We start from the raw sequence: 21,714 nt of genomic DNA on the forward strand, positions 1-21,714 counted from the left end.
TCAACGCCAACAACCAGTTCTCCAAGTCTCCAGACGCCAACTGGGTGCCCTACAGTTCAGTTCAGCTCTGACATGGACCACACAGAGGCAGAGGCAGACTCCACAGGTTTAAAGGCTCAGTCCCACAAGGGTGCCCGCGTGTCAGACGCCAGCCCCAGGTCGTCACCTGTACTTCTGACCAACTGGCTATAAATCAGGGGTTCCCATGACTCCTTCCTCAGTGGATAATTTGCAGGAATGGCTCACAAAACTCAGGGAAACATTTTACTTACAGTTTCTGGTTTATTATAAAGGATACAAATGAACAACCTATATGAAGAGGTCCACAGGGTGGGGGGTAGGGGGTTGGGGAGCTCTCATGCCCTCTCAAGTGAACCACCCTCCCAGCACCTCCATTTGTCCACAAACCCAGAAGCCCCCCAAAATCTGGTCATTCAGCCATTTTTAATGGAGGTTTCAGCACTTAAGCGTGATTCATTAAATCATTGGCCATTGATGAGTAACTCAGTCTCTAGTCTCTCTTCCCGATCCAGAGGGCAATGGTGGTGGCTGGGGGGTTGAAAGTTCCAGCCCTCTTGTCCTACCTCGATCTTTCTGGTGACCAACTCCCACTCTGAAGCTATCTAAGGGCCCCCAGTCGCCAACCACCTCATCAGCATACAAAAGACGCTCTTTTGTTTGAAGACCCGTCTGGCGACCCCACCCTGGAGATCCCAAAGGTTTAGGCGCTATATATTCCAAACCAAGAACAAAGACCAGACAGAAAGCTTTTTTTTTTTTTTAAATTTTATCACAATATTCTTTAGCAAGGCCCTTTCTCACACCTTGTAGTTCAGTGGTTAGAGTCTGCAACGCAGGAGACTTGGGTTCGATCCCTGGGTTGGGTGGATCCCTTGGAGAAGGAAATGGCAACCCACTCTGGTATTCTTGACTGGAGAATCCCATGGACAGAGGAGCCTGGCTGGCTACAAGTCTAGGGGGTCGCAAGAGTCGGATACGACCGAGTGACGAAGCGTGCACACATATGCGCAGTGCTGTAGTGCTCCTTCTCCCACCTGAGCGGTACTTGAGGTTTACTCGGGATTAAGTGGGAGGAGCTGAGACAGAGAACAGTGAAGGGTTCTAGGGACCTCCATCCCCACTGCCCCACCTTGACCTTCCCTGTCCACAGTCCTCCTAGGTGGGGGCCCAGTGGAAAAACTGGCCGAGCCTGGCTTCTGTAGAAGGTAGAGCAGAGAGAAGAGAGCAGAGCAATCAAGGACAGTGAGGATCCCGGTCTTCAACAAGATTGCTCCAGGAGGCGGGGGACCCTAACCAAGGAGACTTGACAAAGAAAAAATTGTCCATATGCCGCACAGCAGGGACCAACTCCTGCTCCCAAATTGGCTCGTCACCAAATCAAGGAGCTCCCAACATTTCCTGTCTAACGATGCACTGCTTCTGAGCTGCTTCTTAGACTGCAAAGCCCACACCCCACCAACAGGGGGCGATCATACCATGTTTCAATCAGGGCCAACCGGAAGGTGCTCCTGTGGCAAGAACACGACAAATTGCTGTGGACACTTATAATGCCTCCTGCTTCCCCGTGGAGAAAATTTTTACCGTTCTGGACAGTGGGGCCAAGAAGCCACCTCCATTTATACACCTGTTCACTGATCTGCTCACTCAGCACTTCGGCGGTTCTCAGGGGTTTAGTGAGAACCACAGCAAGAGTTCACCTCTGGGCTCCCGACTCTGTGTTAAGGTGAAAGTGAAAGTTACCCAGTCATGTGCGAGTCTTTGCGATCCCATGGACTATACAGTCCATGGAATTCTCCAGGCCAGAATACTGGAGTGGGTAGCCTTTCCCTTCTCCAGGGGATCTTCCCAACTCAGGGATCGAACCCAGGTCTCCTGCATTACAGGCGATTCTTTAGCAGCTAAGCCACTCTTTGCGACCCCATGGACAGTAGCCTGTACCACGCTCCTCCGTCCATGGGATTTTCTAGGCAAGAGGATTTTCTAGGCAAGAGTACTGGAGTGGGTTTGCCCTTTCCTTCTCCAGGGAATCTTCCCTACCCAGGGATCGAACCCAGCTCTCCCGCATTGTAGACAAAGGCTTTACCGTCTGAGCTACCAGGGAAGTCCATAAGCCACAAGGGAAGCCCCTGGACTCTGTGTAGCCCTCTGCACGTGTAGCAGAGCAGAATGTCCTCCAAACCAGGACCCAGGGACTCTGGTTCTTGTCCTAACTCTGCCATGCACCACTTTGGTTCTCAACTGTCATGTCCGTAAAAATGGGGCCAATGATGATGTTCCATTGGATCTGATAAACACTGAGACACGAGAATGCTTCATAACCTTCCACGTGCTGTGCCTGTGAGATTTATTGTCGCCATTGCAGCGTCTGCCTGCCTGCCTCCCTGTGTTGGGGCGATGATCATATGAAGGAGAAGAGGAGGTGCTCTGTGTGAAGACGAAGAACCTATGTAAGCATATGTCAGGCCCCTCTGGTTTCAGGAATAAAGTGCATGGATTCTGTGCTTCCCAATTTCTTTGAAATTTGAAACATTTTTCATGGACAAATGAAAGAAGCCGAGTCTCTCCTCTGAGATTCCAAGTATGAGACTGGGAGAGTGAATGAGGGCAGGACCTTTTTCTTCATCCCATCGTTGTAAGAAGAGAAAAGCAAAGGAGAACCAGGTTCTGGGAAATAATCAAAATCTTAGCGTCGGCTGAAAGGGCTTTCAAAAATGATCTTTCAGATTTGTTTTATGGATGAAAAATCAAGGCCCAGAGAAAGGGGGGGAAAATGGTCAAGATCACACAGAAAGATCTTGGCTTCAAGCCTGGCTGTGTTTGCCTCCAAGACCCTCTCAATTCTCCATATTGATTTCCAGCCAGGCATGGCAGGACCCCGGCCCCTTGCCCCCCACCACCATCACTGAACACCTGGCCTGAACTGCACCTGTAGCTGCTGGGGGTATAAGCTTCCCATCATGCCTTGATGCGCGTGTGGGTGGTAAATGCAGGAGTGATTCATTTTATCTTTAAATTCAGAAATCATTTCAGCAATCAGAGGTGGGTGTTATGTTCTGGTATTGAGAGTGTAGATGAGTTTTATTTTTCTCCTTCATCATTTTCAAGGTTATCCAAAATTTTACAACAAACATCTCTAACTTTATAAATGCCCTCCCCTCCCCTCCCCATCTGATTTTAAACAAGGAGACCGGAGTGTGGTGAAATGCCCAGCTCTGTTCTGAGGTCGGGAAGCAAGGCCAACCAGTATGTGTCCTGCCAGGCAGAGGCCCTGAGCTGGGAGTCCTGAAGGTCTGAACTCTGCAACATGGTGTCCCAGGCCGCCTGGGTGGTATCACCTCCACGCCTCACCTTTGCTCTCACCAGCCCCTGCTCCCGAAATCTCCTCCCATGACCATCACCAAATCCCACTCATTTTTTAGGACCTAACAACCCATTCCGCTAGTTCCAGGAAGGTGTTTTAAAGCTCACCTTCCCTAGTTGGGACGAACACCTGCCTCCCTCCTCTGACCACCAGTGGGACTTTATCCGGACCTTTTAGAATTCCGATCATCTGACTTGTCCTGGAGTCATCTGCACCCAGGTCTGTCTCTTCTCCTGGGCTGAGGTGCCCTTGAGGGTGGGGCCTACATATTATGCATCTTTGTGCTCCCAGTGCCATCCACAAGCCTGGCATATGCTAGACTTCAAATGAATGTTTGCTGAACTTCATCGAAAATACAGTATCCTCGAAGAGGAGTATTGTGATACATCCATTTGTGGCTGGGCTCACCAGCCTCAGCACGGTTGTCATTTAAGGTTGAATTCTATGTGGCAGGGAGCTATTATATTTAGCAGCATTCCTGACTTCTATCTACCAGATGCCAGTGGACACCCCCAGTTGTGACAACCCCAAATTTGGACACTGCTGACTGTTTCCTAGGGGACAAAATTGCCTCCCATTGAGAACCAATGATACACGATTTCATAGAGTTTTCATAAAGAATCCCTAGGAGTAGGAATTCCCATTTGATAGATGAAAAAGGCAAGGCTCACGGAGAGTTTAGGGTTGAAACAGTTCAGCACGTAAATCCTCCAGTCCAAGTCCAGTCCTGATTCTGCAGTCCTGGAGGCCTCCCAGCACCCCATCTTTGCTCCTCCACTTGGGTGTGTCCACTCCACCCACTCCCATGCCCTGGGTTCTGCCCTGTTCCCTCCCCTCCAGTCTCATCCCTGTGGTGGGTTCTGCCTGTTCCCTCCCCTCCAGTCTCATCCCCGTGGCCTGTGCCAGGCTGTGACCCCCTGGTTGACCCTCCTAGTCCACACAGACTAGACCTCAGGCTGCGGTTGAATCCGACCGTCACATCTTCAGCACCTTTTCCTCCTCCCCATGCTTGAACACGCTGATGGTGACCTGGCCTGTCTCAGACCCGTACTTGTTCTTGACGAAGACACCGTAGCGCCCGCTGTCCTCACTGTTGACCCTCTCAATGGTGATGGTGACCTCTGTCCCCTTCACATCCATGTGGTAGCGGTCCAGGAAGGTGACAGGCTGGTCATTCTTCAGCCAATAGATTTCAGGGGCAGGATCTCCTGAGACGACGCAGGTCAGGCACAGGGTCTGTTTGAAAGGACAGGAAAGGAACAGTCAGTCTCACCCTCTGGGACTAACCCTTGGCATCACCTTCAGGCTCCCAGGGAGCTCCCAGTACAAGTTGCTCCTTGTGATAAGTTAATTATGTGTGCTTTATTGTAACCCATAAAGTAATAACACGAAAGGGAGACATTTTACTGCAGCCCCACATCCTCCATTCTCAACTTTATTCTAGAGCAATGCTTGCTAGAATTTCAGATCTTTATTACTTGAGCAGTGACCTGCCCTAGAGTGGCCTAGACTTTGCTTTATTGCTTTCTGTTGTACACTTCATTATCATTTTACCAGGCAAATAAGCCCGGATTGCTTTAACATAAAGATTTTAAGAACTGAGTTTGAAAATTCTCAGGAGAGCAGTTCTCAGTGCAGAGAACTGTAGGGTAAGGGGCAGATGCCCAGAGTGTGGAGCTGGGCTGTCTGGGTGTGACTCCCAGCTCTGTTCCTTTAAACCGTGTGACCTTAGGTACGTCTCTTAACCTCTCTGGGCCTCCGTTCCCTCAGCTGTAAACGGTGAAGTAATAACACACTGTTCCATGTGGTTGCCTCCATGGTTAGAAAAACGGAACAGTGCCTGATACAAGGTGAGCACCATGAAGACGTTAGCTGTTCTTTTCTAGAATAGTAGACTTGCATAATTTCAGTCCGGAAAAGGCTTTTTTGGGCTCATCGAGTCGAACTCCTGCGGAAACTGAAGTTCAGAGAGAGAAGCCCGTGACATCCAGGGCCCCCTGGAGAGATGGGGTGAAGCTGGGGACGGCACTCCCCCCAGGCCACACAGCATACGTGTGACCAACGAGGGGCGGCCGCTAAGCCGGACTCTGGCGGAACGAGCCCCTCCAGCTCTGGGATCCACAGCGCTCTGTGGTTTTGTGCTCTTTGATGGATGCGGGAGGGAGCCCAGGGTGGGACTGCTGGCTGTGGGCCGGGGGCCGTCGGTACCTTATCTTCCATGATTGTGGCCACGTCTGGGAGCCCCCTCACCACCTTGGCACGATCTGGAAGGGAAAAAAACGAGAGCCCCGCCCAGTGATGAACATTTACCTGGAGTTGTGGTTTATTTTTTAGCAATGCTTCTTTTCCTATTGGCATTGTTTGGGGTGGACATCTTTAAACTTGTATTACGTATTTCCTTGCCTTTACAAACAGAAGATAGAGGGCATAATGTTTCTGTCATTGCCTTGAGGTTAGTATCATGGTCGGTGGTACCTGGAGGCAACAGTGAGGTGCCCTTCCCCTTGAGAACTGGGAGAAGGTGAATAAGATTGCTCTGAGCCCTAAACTGGCAAAGTGCACACAGCAGGTGTGCCGATCCAGCTAAGGGAGGGAACAGGAAGGAAGCTTTTGGGACACTGATTCTGGTCAAGGGAGGGGACCTGGTGGCCCCGGGGGTTGGGCAGGAAGACAGAGTGGCTGTAAATCACTAAGCAGAAAGCCAACATATCCCTTATGCTGAAATCGAGGCTGTGGGAATGGCCCCTGGATCACGATCAGGGGTATGCAAAGAGCCTTGAAGCAGTTGGTGTCCGCAATGGATGTAGGTGAGAAGGACTCTGGATCAGGGTTGGGGGGAGGGGAGAGATGGACCTTCATGTGGGCTTAATGTTCACCAGGCGACAATCCACCACCCTAGACTCGACTTCACAAGTCCCGGCGACCACAAATGGTGAGTGCAGGCTCCTGCTGTTAGGGTCCTGGGGTGGGTGTTCTGTCCTGCGACTCGGAGTCCCAGGATGGGATGTGGGACGGAAGTAATTAGACAGAGATGTGATGGACTTAGTCGGGTCTTCAGCCTCTGGTCCTCTCACCAAGGTGGGCCGCCCCCTGTGAAGGCTCCTCACTGCCCTTAGACCTCAGATGACCGACCCCCTTCCAGATTTCAGTTACAAACAGCCTGCACTTCCTGCCAAGTGAGGACATTTGGGAACAAGAAGCCATATAGGGTTAATCCGTCCTCCTACACATGACCGCAAATGGTCGGTTTCCTTTCTCAGATTGTTCCGAGCTGCTTTGCTCTGCTGCCTGAAGTCTTTCCCTCTTGAAAAGTCCCATAGTGACTGCTGGGTCAGTGGGACCAGTAAGCCAGCCTCCTGGAACGGGGTGATTTAGCACTGGCTGTGGGGACCTGGTGAAGCTCCAGCGCATGGACTTGGTGGTGCCCCTGGGCAGCTCAGAGGCTGTGTCCTGGATTAGCTGAGACCCTAGTGCCCTGAGAGCTTTAAAGTCGTCCCCTCCCAGACCTTGATCAGAAAGACCAGCGCAGCCTCGGTCCTATCCACCCCTGCCTTCGGAGTCCCTCTGACATCAGCCGAGTGGATGCTGGGTGCATCCACGGTCTCAGGTATCCTCGGACTCCTTATCCACCTGTCTTCATGCTGCGGCTGCCACCCAGGTCTCCTGGCAGCTCTGTGACAGCCCAGAGCCACGCAGCCACACAGCCGGGCAACTGGGGCTCCAGCTGCCTTGCCAGGAGCTGTGAGCGGCTGGGAAGTCACCCCCAACTCAGAAAAGGAAACTGGGGAATATGGCTGGACTTACTCTTCTCGATGATGGCCAAGGCTCTGGAAAACAGAAAAGGGAAAAGGGCTTGGGGTTCCATCTATTAAAGGACAGTCCTGCCCGTGGCTGGGGGAGGGGTGGTAGGGGAAGGGCGGATCCAGCCAGCTGCACCTCCCAGGAAGGGTCCTGTGTGCCTGCACCCCAGGGACTTTGATCACGCTGGGAACTTACTTCAGTCTCTGGTGCTCAGCCATGGCATCCTCAAAAGCTATGAGAAGGAAAAGGGGAACAGCTGCGTCAGAGCGTCCCCCTCCCACCCCTCCACTCCATCCCCCTGACCTTTGCAACCCACAGGTGCAGAGCGCAGCTGTGACTGTTCCTCCTCTCTGTTCCAGCATTCTCTTGGGGGCAGTGCTAGGATTGGGTGGGAGATGGGAGTACCCCTCCCACCCCGCCACCAAAGACTATGGGGTTTTCTAAACAGGTTTCCCCCAAGGACAGACGGCTGGAGAGATCACCTTGCCCGGAGAGATCAGCCGAGAGCTGCCGGACTTCCTTCCCAGCCGTGATCTCCAGGATGTATTTGCCCTTGTCTGAGTCCTTGGGGTCCAGGATATGGAGCCAGATCTCATCCAGGGTGGTACCAGCCCTCACCCGATCGCCACTCTCCAGGCGTTTCTCTCTGAACGTGAGGGCAAGGCAATGGTTAACAGGGCTGTGCCCAGGACAGGATGGCTGCCTGCCCAGCTGTAGGCACCCCTGCCCCAGACTCCTCTCCTGGAATTTTGTTTCCCGACGTGTGGGCTGACCATCCATGAGACATTTGATAAGTATCTACCCACTCATCCATTCATCATTCATCAAAGCTTGTGCCCGAGCTGAGTCTCTATTTGCAACACGTCCTGCAGGCTGGGACCTTGAGAAAATGGTGCTCCAGGATCAGTGGCCACCTCCCCCTACCACACCCATGGGAGCCACTTCCTCACTTCATCCTTCTCATCTTAAAAAACCTCCCAGGAGCTCTTCCCACAATAACTGGCCCCAAGCTCTTACAAACTGTATACACTCCCTTCCTTCTTTACTTAAATTTCATACCTAAAGACACCTGGCCCATGCCCCCAGTGTCGTGCTGCAAAATGACACTTGTGGGCTTAGTCACGGGGCTCAGAGACTCTGGAGAAGGAGCTTTGCTGTTCTGAAATTCAACTTGGCCTCACATGACAAGTGTGAGTCAGTCAGTCTAGCCTCCTCCCTAGAATGGGTGCAATAATGTGTGCTCCACGAGGCTGAGGTGTGCCCGTAAGAAGCGCTGGGAAAACTCTGCTCCCAGACTCTGTGGGCTCACTTAGCTCCGGCTGAGTCCCTGATGCCTGATCCTGCCTTCAAGGCCTGGCCCTAAGTTAGCTGTCAGCCCCCAGGTCCCTCTGCCTGCCTGTCTCCCCTCAGCCTGGCTGCCTGAGTGTGCTAAGGCTGCGGAGACCCACAAAGGCACCATGACCCACGTGACCACCTGGTTTTCCTTCCTTCCTGAGTCCTTCCCTCCCTCAGTTCCCAGGTGCTGCTCTAAGACAATGGTCCTCCCGTGGCCATGGAGACACTGGGAAAATGTTCCCAGCACCAGGATGCCCACCTTCCCTGGGGAGCCTCCCTTCTGTGCCTCTGACAGCTGTTCCCTTCTCGGGCTCCCTCTGTGGACCGGGGGTGGGGGTGTGGGGGTGTGGTCTCTGCCAAACCCTTGGGACTGGGCTCGGGGCGGGTTCTGGCCCCCTCCCTCCTGGGACTCCAGGGCAAGGTCAACCTACTTGTGGAACCAGGTGGTCTTCATGTACTTCACGTTGTAGTACTTAACCTTGCTGAAGAGCCGGATCCCTTCCTCCGTCCCCTGGATTTTCAGTGGGGTTGCAGAGAGAGCTGGGGGTGGGGGGGTGGGGCAGAAGAGAAGGCTGAGTCTTCCCCAAGGCCCTTTGGGCCTCACATCTCGGGGGCAGCCAGCTCGCCCCTGCTCTGGGGTGCGGTGGGGGAAGGCAAGTGTGGTCATGAAGCAGGAACGCCCCCTCCCTCACACCCCGCGCCCAACAGTCTCTGAGGTTGGAGTCTAAACCCACCCCACCCTCACAGCCAAGGATGGCTGGAGGCCCCCCGGAGGCTCTGTGGCATCAGGACTGCTGCTGCTGCTAAGTCGCTTCAGTCGTGTCCTACTCTGTGTGACCCCATGGACTGCAGCCTACCAGGCTTCTCCATCCATGGGATTCTCCAGGCAAGAACCCTGGAGTGGGTTGCCATTTCCTTCTCCAGTGGCGTCAGGACAGGGCTGGGCAAAAGTGGGTGGGACTTGCTTACCACCGATCCTGCCCAGCTCAGTGAAGATGGCATCCAGGGCTGGAGGGAGAAGAGGGAACAGTCAGCTGATATGGGGGACTCCCCGAGGGACGTACCAGTGTGGGCTCTGCCTTGGAAAAGGCTGGTGGAGCTTATGAGCAGCTCTGAGGATGCAGGCGTAGGCGCAAGGAAGGGACCCAGGGCACTCCGTGATGGATGGGGTGGGGCCACGCAGATGGAGGACAGATGGGCTGACCTGATGATTTTCCTGCAGGCTGAGCCCGCCGGCCTGGTGAGGACCCTGGGGCCCATGTGGGGCAGAGCAGAGAACCCAGACTCCACATCACGAAGCCTGGGCTCACTGTGGGGCAGGGCAGTGAGCGTGGGCTCCAGCATCACACAGGCCGGGCCCGCCCTGGCCCTGACCTGCTGTGCAGCCATGGGTAGGTCACTTAACCCCCCTGGGCCTCAGTTGCCCCCAGTGACACGGGGATCACAGACTGTATCTCTTGGTTCAGCAAGAGACCCTCCTGGCTCGTCTCTGACATCGCCAGCTCCTACCTTCATCTCTGAGGTCCAGGATGGTATCGTCCTCCCCTCGATCGTCAGAAACCTGTGCTCTGTAAACGCCCTGGTCCTCTTTGGACAGCTGGAAGGAAGGAGGAGAGAAGGCGGTATTGGCATGGGTTCCAGAAAGAGCGATGGATAGCAAATCAGGAGGCCTGGGCTCCAGGCCTGCCCCTAACTCTCCTCCCTGGGCTCAGTTTAGCCCCCTGTGATGGGCCATCTCTGGCTCCTTCCAGCTCCAGAGCCCTTTGATTCCAAGCTCTCGGTTTGTCTGGGCCTGGAGGTGGGGCAGGGAGGCGGACCTGAGGGCAGAAACAGGTGCCCACTTCCCTTCTCCCCTCCCCCAGGGGGATTCTGAGTCAGCTGCTTTGAGCAAAGCAGAGCGTCCTCCTTGCAGAGCTGGGCTGAGCTGGGGGCACCCTCCACCAGAGCTGCCCTGCTTCTGGGGGGCCTGGGATGGAGGGGTCTCTCTGCATCTCTCAGAAGAGGTGTGCTTTCTTTTGCTCAGGACAAGTGGGTCCTTATTGGCACATGCTTGTCAATCTGGAGAAGCCTGGGTCAACACTCAGCAAAGCAAGAACTTGGGCTGTTCTTTGAAAGCAAGGTCAGAGGTCAACTGTGCCCTCTCATTACACATCATCTCCTCCAAGGGCTGGGTTAGGGGCAGGGGGCGGGACGATATCTGCCTCCCTGACCCGTCAAAGGGCCCCTTGCACCCATCTCCACATAGTGTGCTTTGAAGCAGGATCTGAGGCAGACACATTTCTCTAAAAAAAAATTATTTCTTTTTAGGTGGAGGACAGTTGCTTTACAATATTGTATTGGTTTCTGCCATACATCAACATGAATCAGCCACCGGTATACATACGCCCTCTTTCTCGTGAACCTCCCACCCATCCCAGCCCACTCCTCAAGAAGCATCTCTTAACCCGGAGATCAAAGGACTGAAAACCCAACAGTCCTCCCCTATGTTCCCTCCCTGCTCCTTCAGTGAAGGCTCCAAAGCCCCAGCCACATTCTGTGGAGGGTGTTTGGAGAGACTTTTGGGTCTACTCTTCAGCCTTGCATCTTGGTACTTAAACTCCCTGAGTCTCAGTTTACTCATCTGTAAAATGGTGGCATAAACATTGCCCTGACCACATGCTACGGTTTCCGATCAAGGGAGATAACTTTTCAGAAGCCAGAGAGTTCTCGCACCAACAGGCCAGACGATTATGACAAGACTCAGTAGCAATTAAGCCCCTCCTTGACGCCAAGCCCAGTGGAAGGGCCTGCACTGTGATGACAAAGGCCAACTGGTCATTATTTTGGCTGAGATTTGGGCGAGGACCCTGAAATCATTAGTTCTTTCCTTGTCAGCAAACCTGCGTTTGCGCTGTGCTCCTTGGCACACGGGCCACAGAAATCAGTGGCAGGGCAGAAAAACATTGAATATTTAAGAACGAGCTTTCTATTTCTATCTTAACCAGGTCACACTCCTTTGAGGGCCCTGGGGAGGAAGTGGGTGGGAGAGGTGAGCTCCAGGCCTGCTTTGCTCTGCCCAGAACTGCCTCCCATGGAGACAGTCTTCCTGCCCCAATCTCAGGCCGCAGCAGCAGGAAGGAATCTCTGAGACAGCATCCTGCCTGACCCTCTCAGGTTACAGGTGAAAATTGAGGTCAGAGAGGGACAGTGACAAGCCCAAGGCCACACGGTTGGGGGCAGGGCCAGGACTGGAATTCAACAAAAAGGAAAAATCAGTATGACTGTGCCTGTCTTTATTTACAATTTTGGTATTGCTTTCCCCCATGGTCTTTTATTTTGGCATTAATTTGATTCTTACTATTGCCTAAAAAGGGCTTCCCTGGTGGCTCAGGCAGTAAAGCGTCTGCCTGCAATGCCGGAGACCTGAGTTGGATTCCCTGGGTCAGGAAGATCCCCTGGAGAAGGAAATGGCAACCCACTCCAGTACTCTTGCCTGGAAAATCCCATGGACAGAGGAGCCTAGTAGGCTACCGTCACGGGGTTGCAAAGAGTCGAACACGATTGAGCAACTTTATTTACTTACTTATTGCCTAAAATATTATTTATCTTGATTACTAAGCTTTTTTAGTGCCCCCTTAAAGTGCGTGCATGAAGTTAGTGCCTCACTCGCCTCGTCTTGGTCCTGACTCCCTGCCCAGTGCTCCTGGCACCGCAACTCCATGAGCTCTCAGGTCAGGGCTGCACTTACCTCTTCGATGCAGAGAAGCCCTGCTCCAGTCTGTGGGTCGTACTGACCAGCTGGGAACTCTCTCTTCTGGAAGAACCACTGGAAGCGGGTTTCTTTCTTGGTGTTGGTCACCTGAGGAAGGTCAGGAATGAGGAGACTCCTTCAGGCTTCCTCTTTTAAGTGAAGACCCAGTTCATCTGAACTTTCTTTTACAAAAATGACTTCCCCCTCCCCCGCTCCCACCTTGCTCTCCCCCTAAATCTCAGCCAACTCCTTCCTCACACAGTATGTCTTCTCTGATGGCTTCTGGACTTTGGACTTTTGCTAATGACGTTCCCTCTGCTTCTTGATCCCTTTCCTACCTTATTTTTCTTTGTAAATAGCTGTGTTACCTCCTCCAGGAAGCCTTCCTTTCTGCGCCCCAGAGTGTCCCCTATCATGAATAGTAAATTTCATGCATGTCTCCATCACAACACCAGGCATGCTGTTTGCACAGGCTCTTGCTTTGGACTGTGGGATGCTGGAGGCCTCAGGAGACCACCTCTTCGTTCTTGTAGGCCCAGGGCTTGCAGAGTGCTTAAGTTTGCTGAATGGATGCCCTTCTGGGATGCGCTGTCCCCTAGTTATCTAAAAGGCTGCAGGGTGCTGAGAAACAGCAGCACCAGCTCTGGAGTCAGACTTGGTTAAACCCCGGCTCCAGGCTCTGCCTCTTTCTCTGTGGTCTTGAGCTACTTCTCCACTTGTTTTTTCATCCTAAAGTGGGGATGCTAACGCCTCTCTCACAGATGGTTGTGAAGTAGATGAGATCAAATGATGCTATAAAACGCTGGGCACAGTGTCTGGCGGGACACAGGGACTCCCCCTTAATCTACAGCGAGCTCTCTTTCTTCCAGACTCCTGGCCTCCGGACTCTCCCCCAGGGCAGCTAGGAGACCTAGCTCAAGGCTGACCCAGCGCACTATAATTCACTCCAACTCTGTCTGCGTCTTGGGCTTTTGTTTTCTCGGTTAAAGGCAAAATGCCTGGGGCTACTTCCCCTGCTTGGGATCAGACTTAGCGCAGAGTATGGAGTTTCCGGGGAGTGGGGCAAGACCGACTCTTTGCGACCCCATGGACTGCAGCACGCCAGGCTTCCCTGTCCATCACCAACTCCCGAGTTTACTCAAACTCAGTGTCCATCGAGTCGGTGATGCCATCCAACCATCTCATCCTCTGTCGTCCCCTTCTCCTCCCGCCTTCAATCTTAAGACAGCCACTGGGCTTGGGGGAAACCACTGGTCTGGGCCCACGTGGCCCGGGGGCAGGGCTGGAGGCGGGGGCGAGGCTTTGCCTTGCAGGTCAGCAGCACTTGGCAGTCGTCCGTGACCTTCCACTGCAAAGGCTCCACGAAATACGGACCTGCAAGGGCACAACGACACGCCCGGCGGTCAGAGCGCCAGGATCGGCTCGCGCGCCACCTGGTGGCGAGACGGGGGAAGGCACCTGGGGCGGGGCGCCTGATGCCCAAAGGCCCCTCGGATTCCGGAATCCCGCCCCTACGCAGGAGGGGCCTGGGGTGAGGCGAGGGAGGCCCCTGGGGTGCAGAATTTAAGGAGGCGCTCACTCTAGGGGTTGGGCACGTTTTGGCACGAGGACGCCACTGGCTCAAACGGCAGTGGCCCTCCCTCGGGGCCCCAGCAGGACGGAGGCATCTATTAACCCACTTGTCTGGCGGTTCCCCAACGCTAGTGGCGAGGGCTTTGGACTTCGTCCCAGCAGCTCTTACCCTGTTTTCTCTTCCAGTCTCTTCTCTTAGCATCTGCCGCCCTTAGAAGTTTGTCGAACTCTGTGAACACAGGGGGTGGGGAGGAACTGGCGTGAGCCAGGAGGAGCGCAGGTCCGGGAGTGGACTAGGGGGGCGTCTGGATGGACCAGGAAGGACCCCAGGGCTGAGAGCTGAGGTCGGGGACCGGGGCACGGCTGACCGTCGTCCACCAGCGCCAGGGTGATCTGGTTCTTGGCTTTTCCGTCTTGGAGCTGGGCAGTGTACGACCCTTTGTCGTCCTCGGTCAAGTGCTGGATGATAACTTCCACCAGGCCCTTCTCTCGGACAAAATTGATTTTGCGGTTCTGGGGAGAACAAAACACGAGAGTCTGTTCTGGTTTCTTCCAATTATAGGGAATTTGTGTTGTGGTGGTGCAAATCGGGGTGTAGTTGGACTTGGGGTGGTAAAGTTAGAAGACTTCAGGTTTGGGGAAGGGGTCCTGGGTACCTCTCTTCATGTGTATAGACACACCCAGCTCCTGAGAACACCCTGGAGCCCAGCGGGCCCAGGAGAGTCTTGTGTCCCTTTCAGTTCATAATAATCCCCCAATCTCCTACTGCGCCATACTTTTTTGGTTATTTTCTGCCACTTTTTTTTTTTTTTTTTTTGCAGTTTAATAGGCAAAAGTTCCCCATAAAATTATAAAGGGTACTATAAAAATCCTGTGTGTCTGCTACCCAGAGTTAATACTTCTTTATATTTTGTCACATTCTAACAATTTTCAAAACGTTTTGTTTTCCACATTTAGGATCCTTTCCCCTCTGGCTTCACTTGTACTATGATTTGAGGGAACTCCTAGTTTTGTTTTGTATTTCTATAGTCTCAGTGCTGTGTGCTGAGTCCAGACTTTGTTACACTTCCTCTATCATGAGCCAAAGTCATGCAGGCTTCATCTTTATGCAAAACTTTCTCTATTTTCTCAGTTGTTCCTCCTGATCCTGGGGCAACCAACCCCATTGTACGGATGCAGAAACTGAGGCACAGAGAGGTGAAGAGACCCGTCCAGGGGCACGCGGCCCACAGGAAATGAACATGAACCTTCTGACATTTAGCCTCGAGTTCTTTTCTCCTCTGTCAGAACCAGCTCCTCTCTTGATAACACATATGTAATGACGGCCACTTGGCCATCTGGAGATGGAATTCACAAATAAGATCATTTTATGATTAAATCTCTTATGAGATTGAAATTGGCATCTTTGTAAGTAAAAACAGTTGAGTATGGGCAACTTACATGGTTCAATTAATACAACTTGCTGCACACAAAGATTTTAAAAAAGCAATGTAACACCACAACTATAATAGGAAGAGGAAATAAAAGTAATGCTTTTCAATACACAGATGCTCATATCACTCACTGGTGCTTCATGACTTACAGTGAATTCGTTTTAACTAAACAGAAGTTAGGAAAGAAAACTATTCTGTATGGGGGAATTCCCTGGTGGTCTAGTGGCCCAGATTCAATCCCTGGTCAGGGAACTGAGATCTTGCAAGTCAAAGCAAACAAAAACTATTCTGTACAAGAACAGGAAAATGAATAAAAGAGCACAGGTAATGTGGCTAATAGAATAAGACTATCAGTGTATGTTAACATTGCAAAAAAGTTAAAAAAATTGTGTTTGTGTCTCAGAGTTAGGGTCTACGCTTGGATACTTACAAGCATGAATGTAGGTTTTTCATCTTACGGATGTTTGTCAGGATACTCAAAAATTGTGGGGGGCATGGGAAATTCTTTGTGGGAGTGTCCCTTGCATTGGCAAATGTCTAGCATCCCTGCCCCCCATCCCCCAGGTACTAAAATCCAGGTGTCCCCACCCCGACTCCTTCACTGTGACAGCTGAAGCAGGTGGCTATTTCTGAAATGTCTGCTAGGGGGAGGTTCTGGCTGGTAAAGACCACTGCCAGCGAGGCCACCTCCTGGGCCAGGGACCTCATTTAGGGATTCTGAGCCCCCAGTTACCGGTGAGCTGAAGATTTCCTTCTCATTGAAGATTAGATGCAGCTCAGCCGCCGGAGACAACTTTTCCACTTCCAGCCAAAGCCGCACCTCTCCTTGCTCGAGGATTTCAACGTTCCAGCCAGAGATCAGCTTGATCACTGGGAGGCAGAGGACAGGAAGGGGTGGGCAGGGCACCCTTCTCCCCTCCCCACTCCCGACAGCCCCACCTTGAGCACTGCATGGACATGCCATGTGCAAAGTGCTTCAGAGTCTGGTGGAGACATAACTAGGGTGAGGGTCTGGGGAGGGTTTCCCACATTCAGTCACCCTAGATAGAATTCATCTCAGGTCATTCACCCTCCTCCTATGGCTTTGAGGCTGTGCTTCTCACCCTGGCTGAACACCAGAAACATAAAGACTTTTAAAAAACATGTAATTTCATTTATTTCTCTTCATTTAGAAATCATTTGACTTGCAAAATGTTGCAAAAACAGACAGAAAATTCCAGTATCCTGAACTTTCCCAAATCACTGTATGTATTTTTTAAACCAGGAAATGAATATTGATACTATTCTACAGATGTTGTTCAAATTTTGGCACTATTTACTAAGACGATTTTTTTTTTTTTTTCCTGGTGTGGGATTCAATACAGGATCCCACATTGCATCCATGAACTTTCAAAACACCAATATCTGGCTCCAGTTCCAGAGATTCTGACTTATCTGGGGCATGGCCTGGACGTTTGGATTTTGAAAAGCTCCCGGGGTGATTCCAGTATACACCCAAGTTTGTGACCCCTGCCACAGGGACTACAAATGCTACCCCTGGCCAGTGGAGGAAAGGAGGGGTTTAGATGACCCACAATCCAAGAGGAAGAAGAAATCATCCACTCTGCCCTCCCTTGCACCCCACGTGCTCCCTGCTGGCCACTCTTTTCCCTTTATGGACTGAGCACTCTCTGGGTGTCTGACCGTCCAGCCCCAAGATGACCCCATCCTCCCCTACCCCCTATCAGCCTAGTGTCTGGCTCTTGGCTGACTCAGCTCTGCTCAGGACACCCCAGTGGGCCTGGCATGACTGCTCAAGTCTGGCAGCTTGGACCGCTTACCTGGGTTTCTGATCTCATGGCTCAACTTCTTCAGCTTGTTCAGCTCTGGGACAGGGAGGAGCAAGGAAGAAACCAAAGAGAATGAGATACCTGGGCTAGTGGGGGTCATGGGAACCATTCTAGCATCCGCACTGGGTGAAAGTCCTGAGAGACTCAGCTCGGGGTCACTTGGTTACCAAGGAGGTTAATGATGACGATTGCGAGCCTTGGCTCTGGGGCACCGAGGGGCCTTCAGGGGTTGCTGTAGGCCCCCCTGAAATTGCTTATTCTCCTCGTCCTTCAAGGCCTGATCAAGTGCCACTTCCCCAGAGGAGCACCTACTGTCTGCCAATCTCTGCATGATCTCAGTGATCCTCACACCATGCTGTGGGGGGTGAGCATTACTGTCTGCCTCCTGAGCCCCCTTGTTAATCCACTGTGACATGCTGTCCTAGAATCTGAGGGCCTGGCCCCTTCAATGAGTACTTCAGGCAACACGTGTCGGGGGCAGGTTGGCACAGTGCTGTCTCACCGCTAACTGCTTCCTCGTGTTAGGTTTGTCTCTCCTGCTTAGCTGAACTCTGGACCTACATGGGTGTCTGGCACACAGCAGGTGCTTGGTAAATATATGTTGCATGAATGAATTGGCAGAGGCAGAGCCCATATCTCATTGTCCCTTGTAAGGTTAGAGTCCAGAGTATGATGAGTCTGCACACACGGCAAGCATCATATTCCAAACCAAAAAACGACACCCACTGCTTTTGTGGATGGTTTTATGCTTTTGTGGTTGGCTTTAGCTTGCATGGAGTCACGTAAGGGTGTCTGCATAACAACATTGTTTCACTTGGGGTATCAGGGGTTATTACCCTCCTTTTACAGGTGAGAAAACTGAGGCCCAGAGAGGGATCATGACTTGCCCAAGGTCAAGCAGCCAGGAAATTGTGGAACTGGAATAGAAATCTGGACCCGCCTGGCCACTGTGTCTTAACAAAATCAAAGGGCCCCCTGTGCATTCAGCAGGGAGGACCATGGCTGTCCCAGTTGCTATGGAGACAGCAGAGGGTGAGTCTCCTGGACAACGGCTTTAGGCCCAGCCTCCCCTCTCTGGTGGCCACGGCCCCCACTGCTCCCTGTGGCCATCCTCACCCCTTAGACTAACTGCCTTTGGCAGTTTATCACTCTACTTACACTGTTGTTTTTTTCGGCTATGGAAGGAAGTGAAATAATTCACTGGTACCTTTGCTTTTACCAATAGTAGAAAATGGAAAGAGAGAGAATAGTATGAGCTCCATCAGGCAGGGGTTTTTGCCAGCGGGCTTCACTGATGTAATTCAGTGCCTGGGACGCCTCTGGCATGTGGTCAGTGCTCAACTGATACTTATTCATGGACCGGCTGACTGAGTGGGTGGCAGAGGACCTACTTCTCTTGAAATCTCTGCTTTACTCATTTTTGTGGCTTCCTGCTGGCCCCTGGGGTATTTGTGTTTGGCACTCTGGGCCTGTGTCTCTGGGTGGTGGCAGCGGAGAGGGACCTCACCATCCTCCGTCAGCGTGTGGCTTGCTGAGATGTCTTCGTCAGCATCTGTGACCACCACCGAGTAGGTGCCCAAATCCTCGAGGCCGGGATCTTTCAGGATGATCTTGGATCTGCAGAGACAGCAGAGCAGAGGCTCTGAGAGGGGACTCGTGCCCTGGAAGCCTGGGAGCTGGGGAGTCTAGGTCGGCCTTGGAAGCCCTGCATCCCAGACCCAGACCCTGGCCCAGCAGGGGCGTCTGCCTCCTTCCACGTTCCCAGAGTCCCCTCCCCAGAGCCAGTCTGGCCTGCCGCCCTCAATGGCTCTTGCTAGCCAGGCTCTCTGAAACTGTCTTCATACTGGCCACATCCCCCAGGCCTGACTCTCCTTGGGCTCAAGTCATTAGCTTTGTCTCCTGCCGGACGGGGCCAAAGCCAGAGCTGCTACAGATGGAGGAGCAAGATCTGGAGGCCCTTGACATCCTAACCCCTCTTTTACTGATGAGGAAGCTGAGCCCAGAGAACTTCCAAGAGCAAGTTGCTGGTACCCAGGTTAGAAACCAAATCCTGAGCGTCTCCTTGGAAGCAGCCACATAGAGACACACTTCTTGCAGAAAAAGGATCTCTAGATGAGTATCACCATTTCAGCCCATCTGTTGCCCTCTCCCTCACTTCTCCCTGAGGTGGCAGTCAGCATCCTTCATGGGAGACCACGCAGCCCCCTCAAACTCATCATCGGGGGTCCTGCCAGGTGGTCTCACCTGCAAGCTTTTGCCCACTCATCTGATAACAGCCGGGACCCGTGCTCTAGGTGTGTTGCCCTCCCCTCACTTACTTGTTAGCCTCCTCCTCGACCTTCCTGCGAGCCTTTGCCCACTCATCTGATAACAGCCGGGACCCGTGCTCTAGGTGTGTTGCCCCCTCACTTACTTGTTAGCCTCCTCCTCGACCTTCCTGCGAGCCTTTGCCCACTCACCTGATAACAGCCGGGACCCGTGCTCTAGGTGTGTTGCCCCCTCACTTACTTGTTAGCCTCCTCCTCGACCTTCCTGCGAGCCTTTGCCCACTCATCTGATAACAGCCGGGACCTGTGCTCTAGGAGTGTTGCCCCCCCTCACTTACTTGTTAGCCTCCTCCTCGACCTTCCTGCGAGCCTTTGCCCACTCATCTGATAACAGCCGGGACCCGTGCTCTAGGAGTGTTGCCCCCTCACTTACTTGTTAGCCTCCTTCTCGACCTTCCTGCGAGCCTTTGCCCACTCATCTGATAACAGCCGGGACCCGTGCTCTAGGAGTGTTGCCCCCTCACTTACTTGTTAGCCTCCTCCTCGACCTTCCTGCGAGCCTTTGCCCACTCATCTGATAACAGCCGGGACCCGTGCTCTAGGTGTGTTGCCCCCTCACTTACTTGTTAGCCTCCTCCTCGACCTTCCTGCGAGCCTTTGCCCACTCATCTGGTAACAGCCGGGACCCGTGCTCTAGGAGTGTTGCCCCCTCACTTACTTGTTAGCCTCCTCCTCGACCTTGACCCTCTCTGGGTCCGGTGGGCCCTTGTAGTCCTTGGACCACTGAAACTCGGCCGAGTCGGGGGCCTCTGGGGCTTCAAAAGCCATGTAGATAAAGCCCTCGTCATCCACACCAACCTCGATCTCCCGGGCATCTGAGGGCAGGATTCAATGGAGGGTACCAGACATTTAGAAATAATAAACCAGGTAAGGCCCGTTCCCTGCTTAAAGCCTCCAATAGCTGCCCATTGCACTTGAAGAAAATAATAAACTCTAGACTCTTGTGGCCTCCAAGGGGTTGCATGACCAGGCTCTTTCTCAGCTCAAATGTCACCTCCTCCGAGAGGCCCTTCTTGACTACTCTGGCTAAAGTAATGCCTACCCCACCCTATCACCCTGTTTCATTTCCTTTATTGCCCTCATCACTGACTTTTTCAGCATTTACTTGTTTACTGTCCATCCGTCCCCACCCCTGTTACTAGAGCGGGAACCTTGCTGTCTCATCACTGCCTCGTCCCCAGGGCAACGTGGGTGTCATCAGATACTTGCTGAATGAATAATTAAAAGAATGGGAAAAGAACACACTTTATAATGAGAAGAACTGAGCGAGTCCGGCATACATGAGCTGTGTGGCTTGGTCATTTAACTTCTCCGAGCTACAACAAAATCAGTTCTTAAGTGGGGACAGCGAGGGCGTCCCTGGTGGTCCAGGGGTTAAGAATCCGCCTGCCAATACGGGGGGCACGGGTTTGATCCCTGGCCCAGGGAGATCCCACACGCTGTGAGGCAACTAAGCCCATGTGGCACAACTAAGCAGCTGGAGAGCAGTCCCTGCTCGCTGCAACTAGAGAAAGCCCTCAAGCAGCAACGAAGACCCAGTGCAGCCAAAAATAGTAAATAAATAAAAATTAAAAGTGGGGACAAGGACAGCTCTCTCAAGGGCTTGTTGGGAGGGTCAGACAGTGTAAGGGCCCGACATAGCGTCTGGCCTGTGTGGTAGGAGGGGACCCCGGGAGGGAGCTGTGACTGCAAGGCAGGCAAAGCCACACGGCGTATCTGAAATGCAGCTGGCTATTATTTTAAGTATCCACGAAGAGTTGTAAGAGTTTAGGAACGTGGCATATCAAGGATGGAGGACCCATCTTGTAGAAAGAGACCGTGTGTTCAGATTTCAGGATCCATCTCAGGATCCCACAGAAATAAAGGAGAGTGGGGGCTGGGAGAGAAATGGGCAGGAAGGGGTATAGAGGGGAGGGGAGGCCCAGCCGGTCCATCTTCCTGCTGCGGATCCTCCCCTCCCCCTCCCCCTACCTGGCTTGTCCTCCAGGAGTACCGGGTCGGTGGGCATGGATGGCTGCCCTGGGCCCGCTGAATTTACAGCCTGTACTTGGAACATGTAGGTCTTCCCCGGCTGCAAATCAGAAATCTGGAAGAAAGGAGGGGGTAAGAGTGAGCCCTGAGGAGGGCAGAGGCCCGCCCTTCCTGCAGCTCTGGCCACGGCTGCAGGGGATTGACTGATCACCATCCACCCCAGGGGGGCAGGGGGAGCAGGCTGCCCGGAGGAAGGGACAGGTTGGGGGCATGTTGCCTTCCTGAGCTCCAGCTTCAGACAGGCATCTCCACTGAGATTACCTCCCATGCCTGT

General features: G+C 52.8%; 1 protein-coding gene across 4 annotated transcripts in view; it reads right to left on the reverse strand.

The window, feature by feature from the left end:
- Positions 1–3,067: 3,067 nt before the first annotated feature.
- MYOM3 (myomesin 3) overlaps positions 3,068–21,714 on the reverse strand; it is a 52,655-nt gene continuing 34,008 nt past the window's right edge. For 3 of the 4 annotated variants that reach the window (XM_086365142.1, XM_086365152.1, XM_086365164.1), the window contains 17 exons: positions 21,381–21,495; positions 20,068–20,224; positions 18,590–18,699; positions 17,074–17,118; positions 15,987–16,123; positions 14,189–14,333; positions 13,990–14,049; positions 13,555–13,622; positions 12,246–12,356; positions 10,028–10,115; positions 9,488–9,526; positions 8,950–9,058; positions 7,666–7,829; positions 7,379–7,415; positions 7,187–7,209; positions 5,591–5,646; positions 3,068–4,618 (listed from right to left, as the gene is read on the reverse strand). In XM_086365142.1, coding sequence (XP_086221268.1) covers positions 4,358–4,618; positions 5,591–5,646; positions 7,187–7,209; positions 7,379–7,415; positions 7,666–7,829; positions 8,950–9,058; positions 9,488–9,526; positions 10,028–10,115; positions 12,246–12,356; positions 13,555–13,622; positions 13,990–14,049; positions 14,189–14,333; positions 15,987–16,123; positions 17,074–17,118; positions 18,590–18,699; positions 20,068–20,224; positions 21,381–21,495 — 1,725 coding nt within the window. In that variant the 3' untranslated portion in view covers positions 3,068–4,357. Of the gene's footprint in view, positions 4,619–5,590; positions 5,647–7,186; positions 7,210–7,378; positions 7,416–7,665; positions 7,830–8,949; positions 9,059–9,487; positions 9,527–10,027; positions 10,116–12,245; positions 12,357–13,554; positions 13,623–13,989; positions 14,050–14,188; positions 14,334–15,986; positions 16,124–17,073; positions 17,119–18,589; positions 18,700–20,067; positions 20,225–21,380; positions 21,496–21,714 lie in introns of those variants that run through there. The other variant, XR_015150299.1, reaches the window with a different exon arrangement.

Source organism: Bos grunniens, chromosome 2, assembly GCF_055505025.1.
Source record: "Bos grunniens cultivar Pamir isolate PY7600 chromosome 2, Bosgru_T2T1.0, whole genome shotgun sequence".
Classification (NCBI taxonomy): Eukaryota; Metazoa; Chordata; class Mammalia; order Artiodactyla; family Bovidae; genus Bos; species Bos grunniens.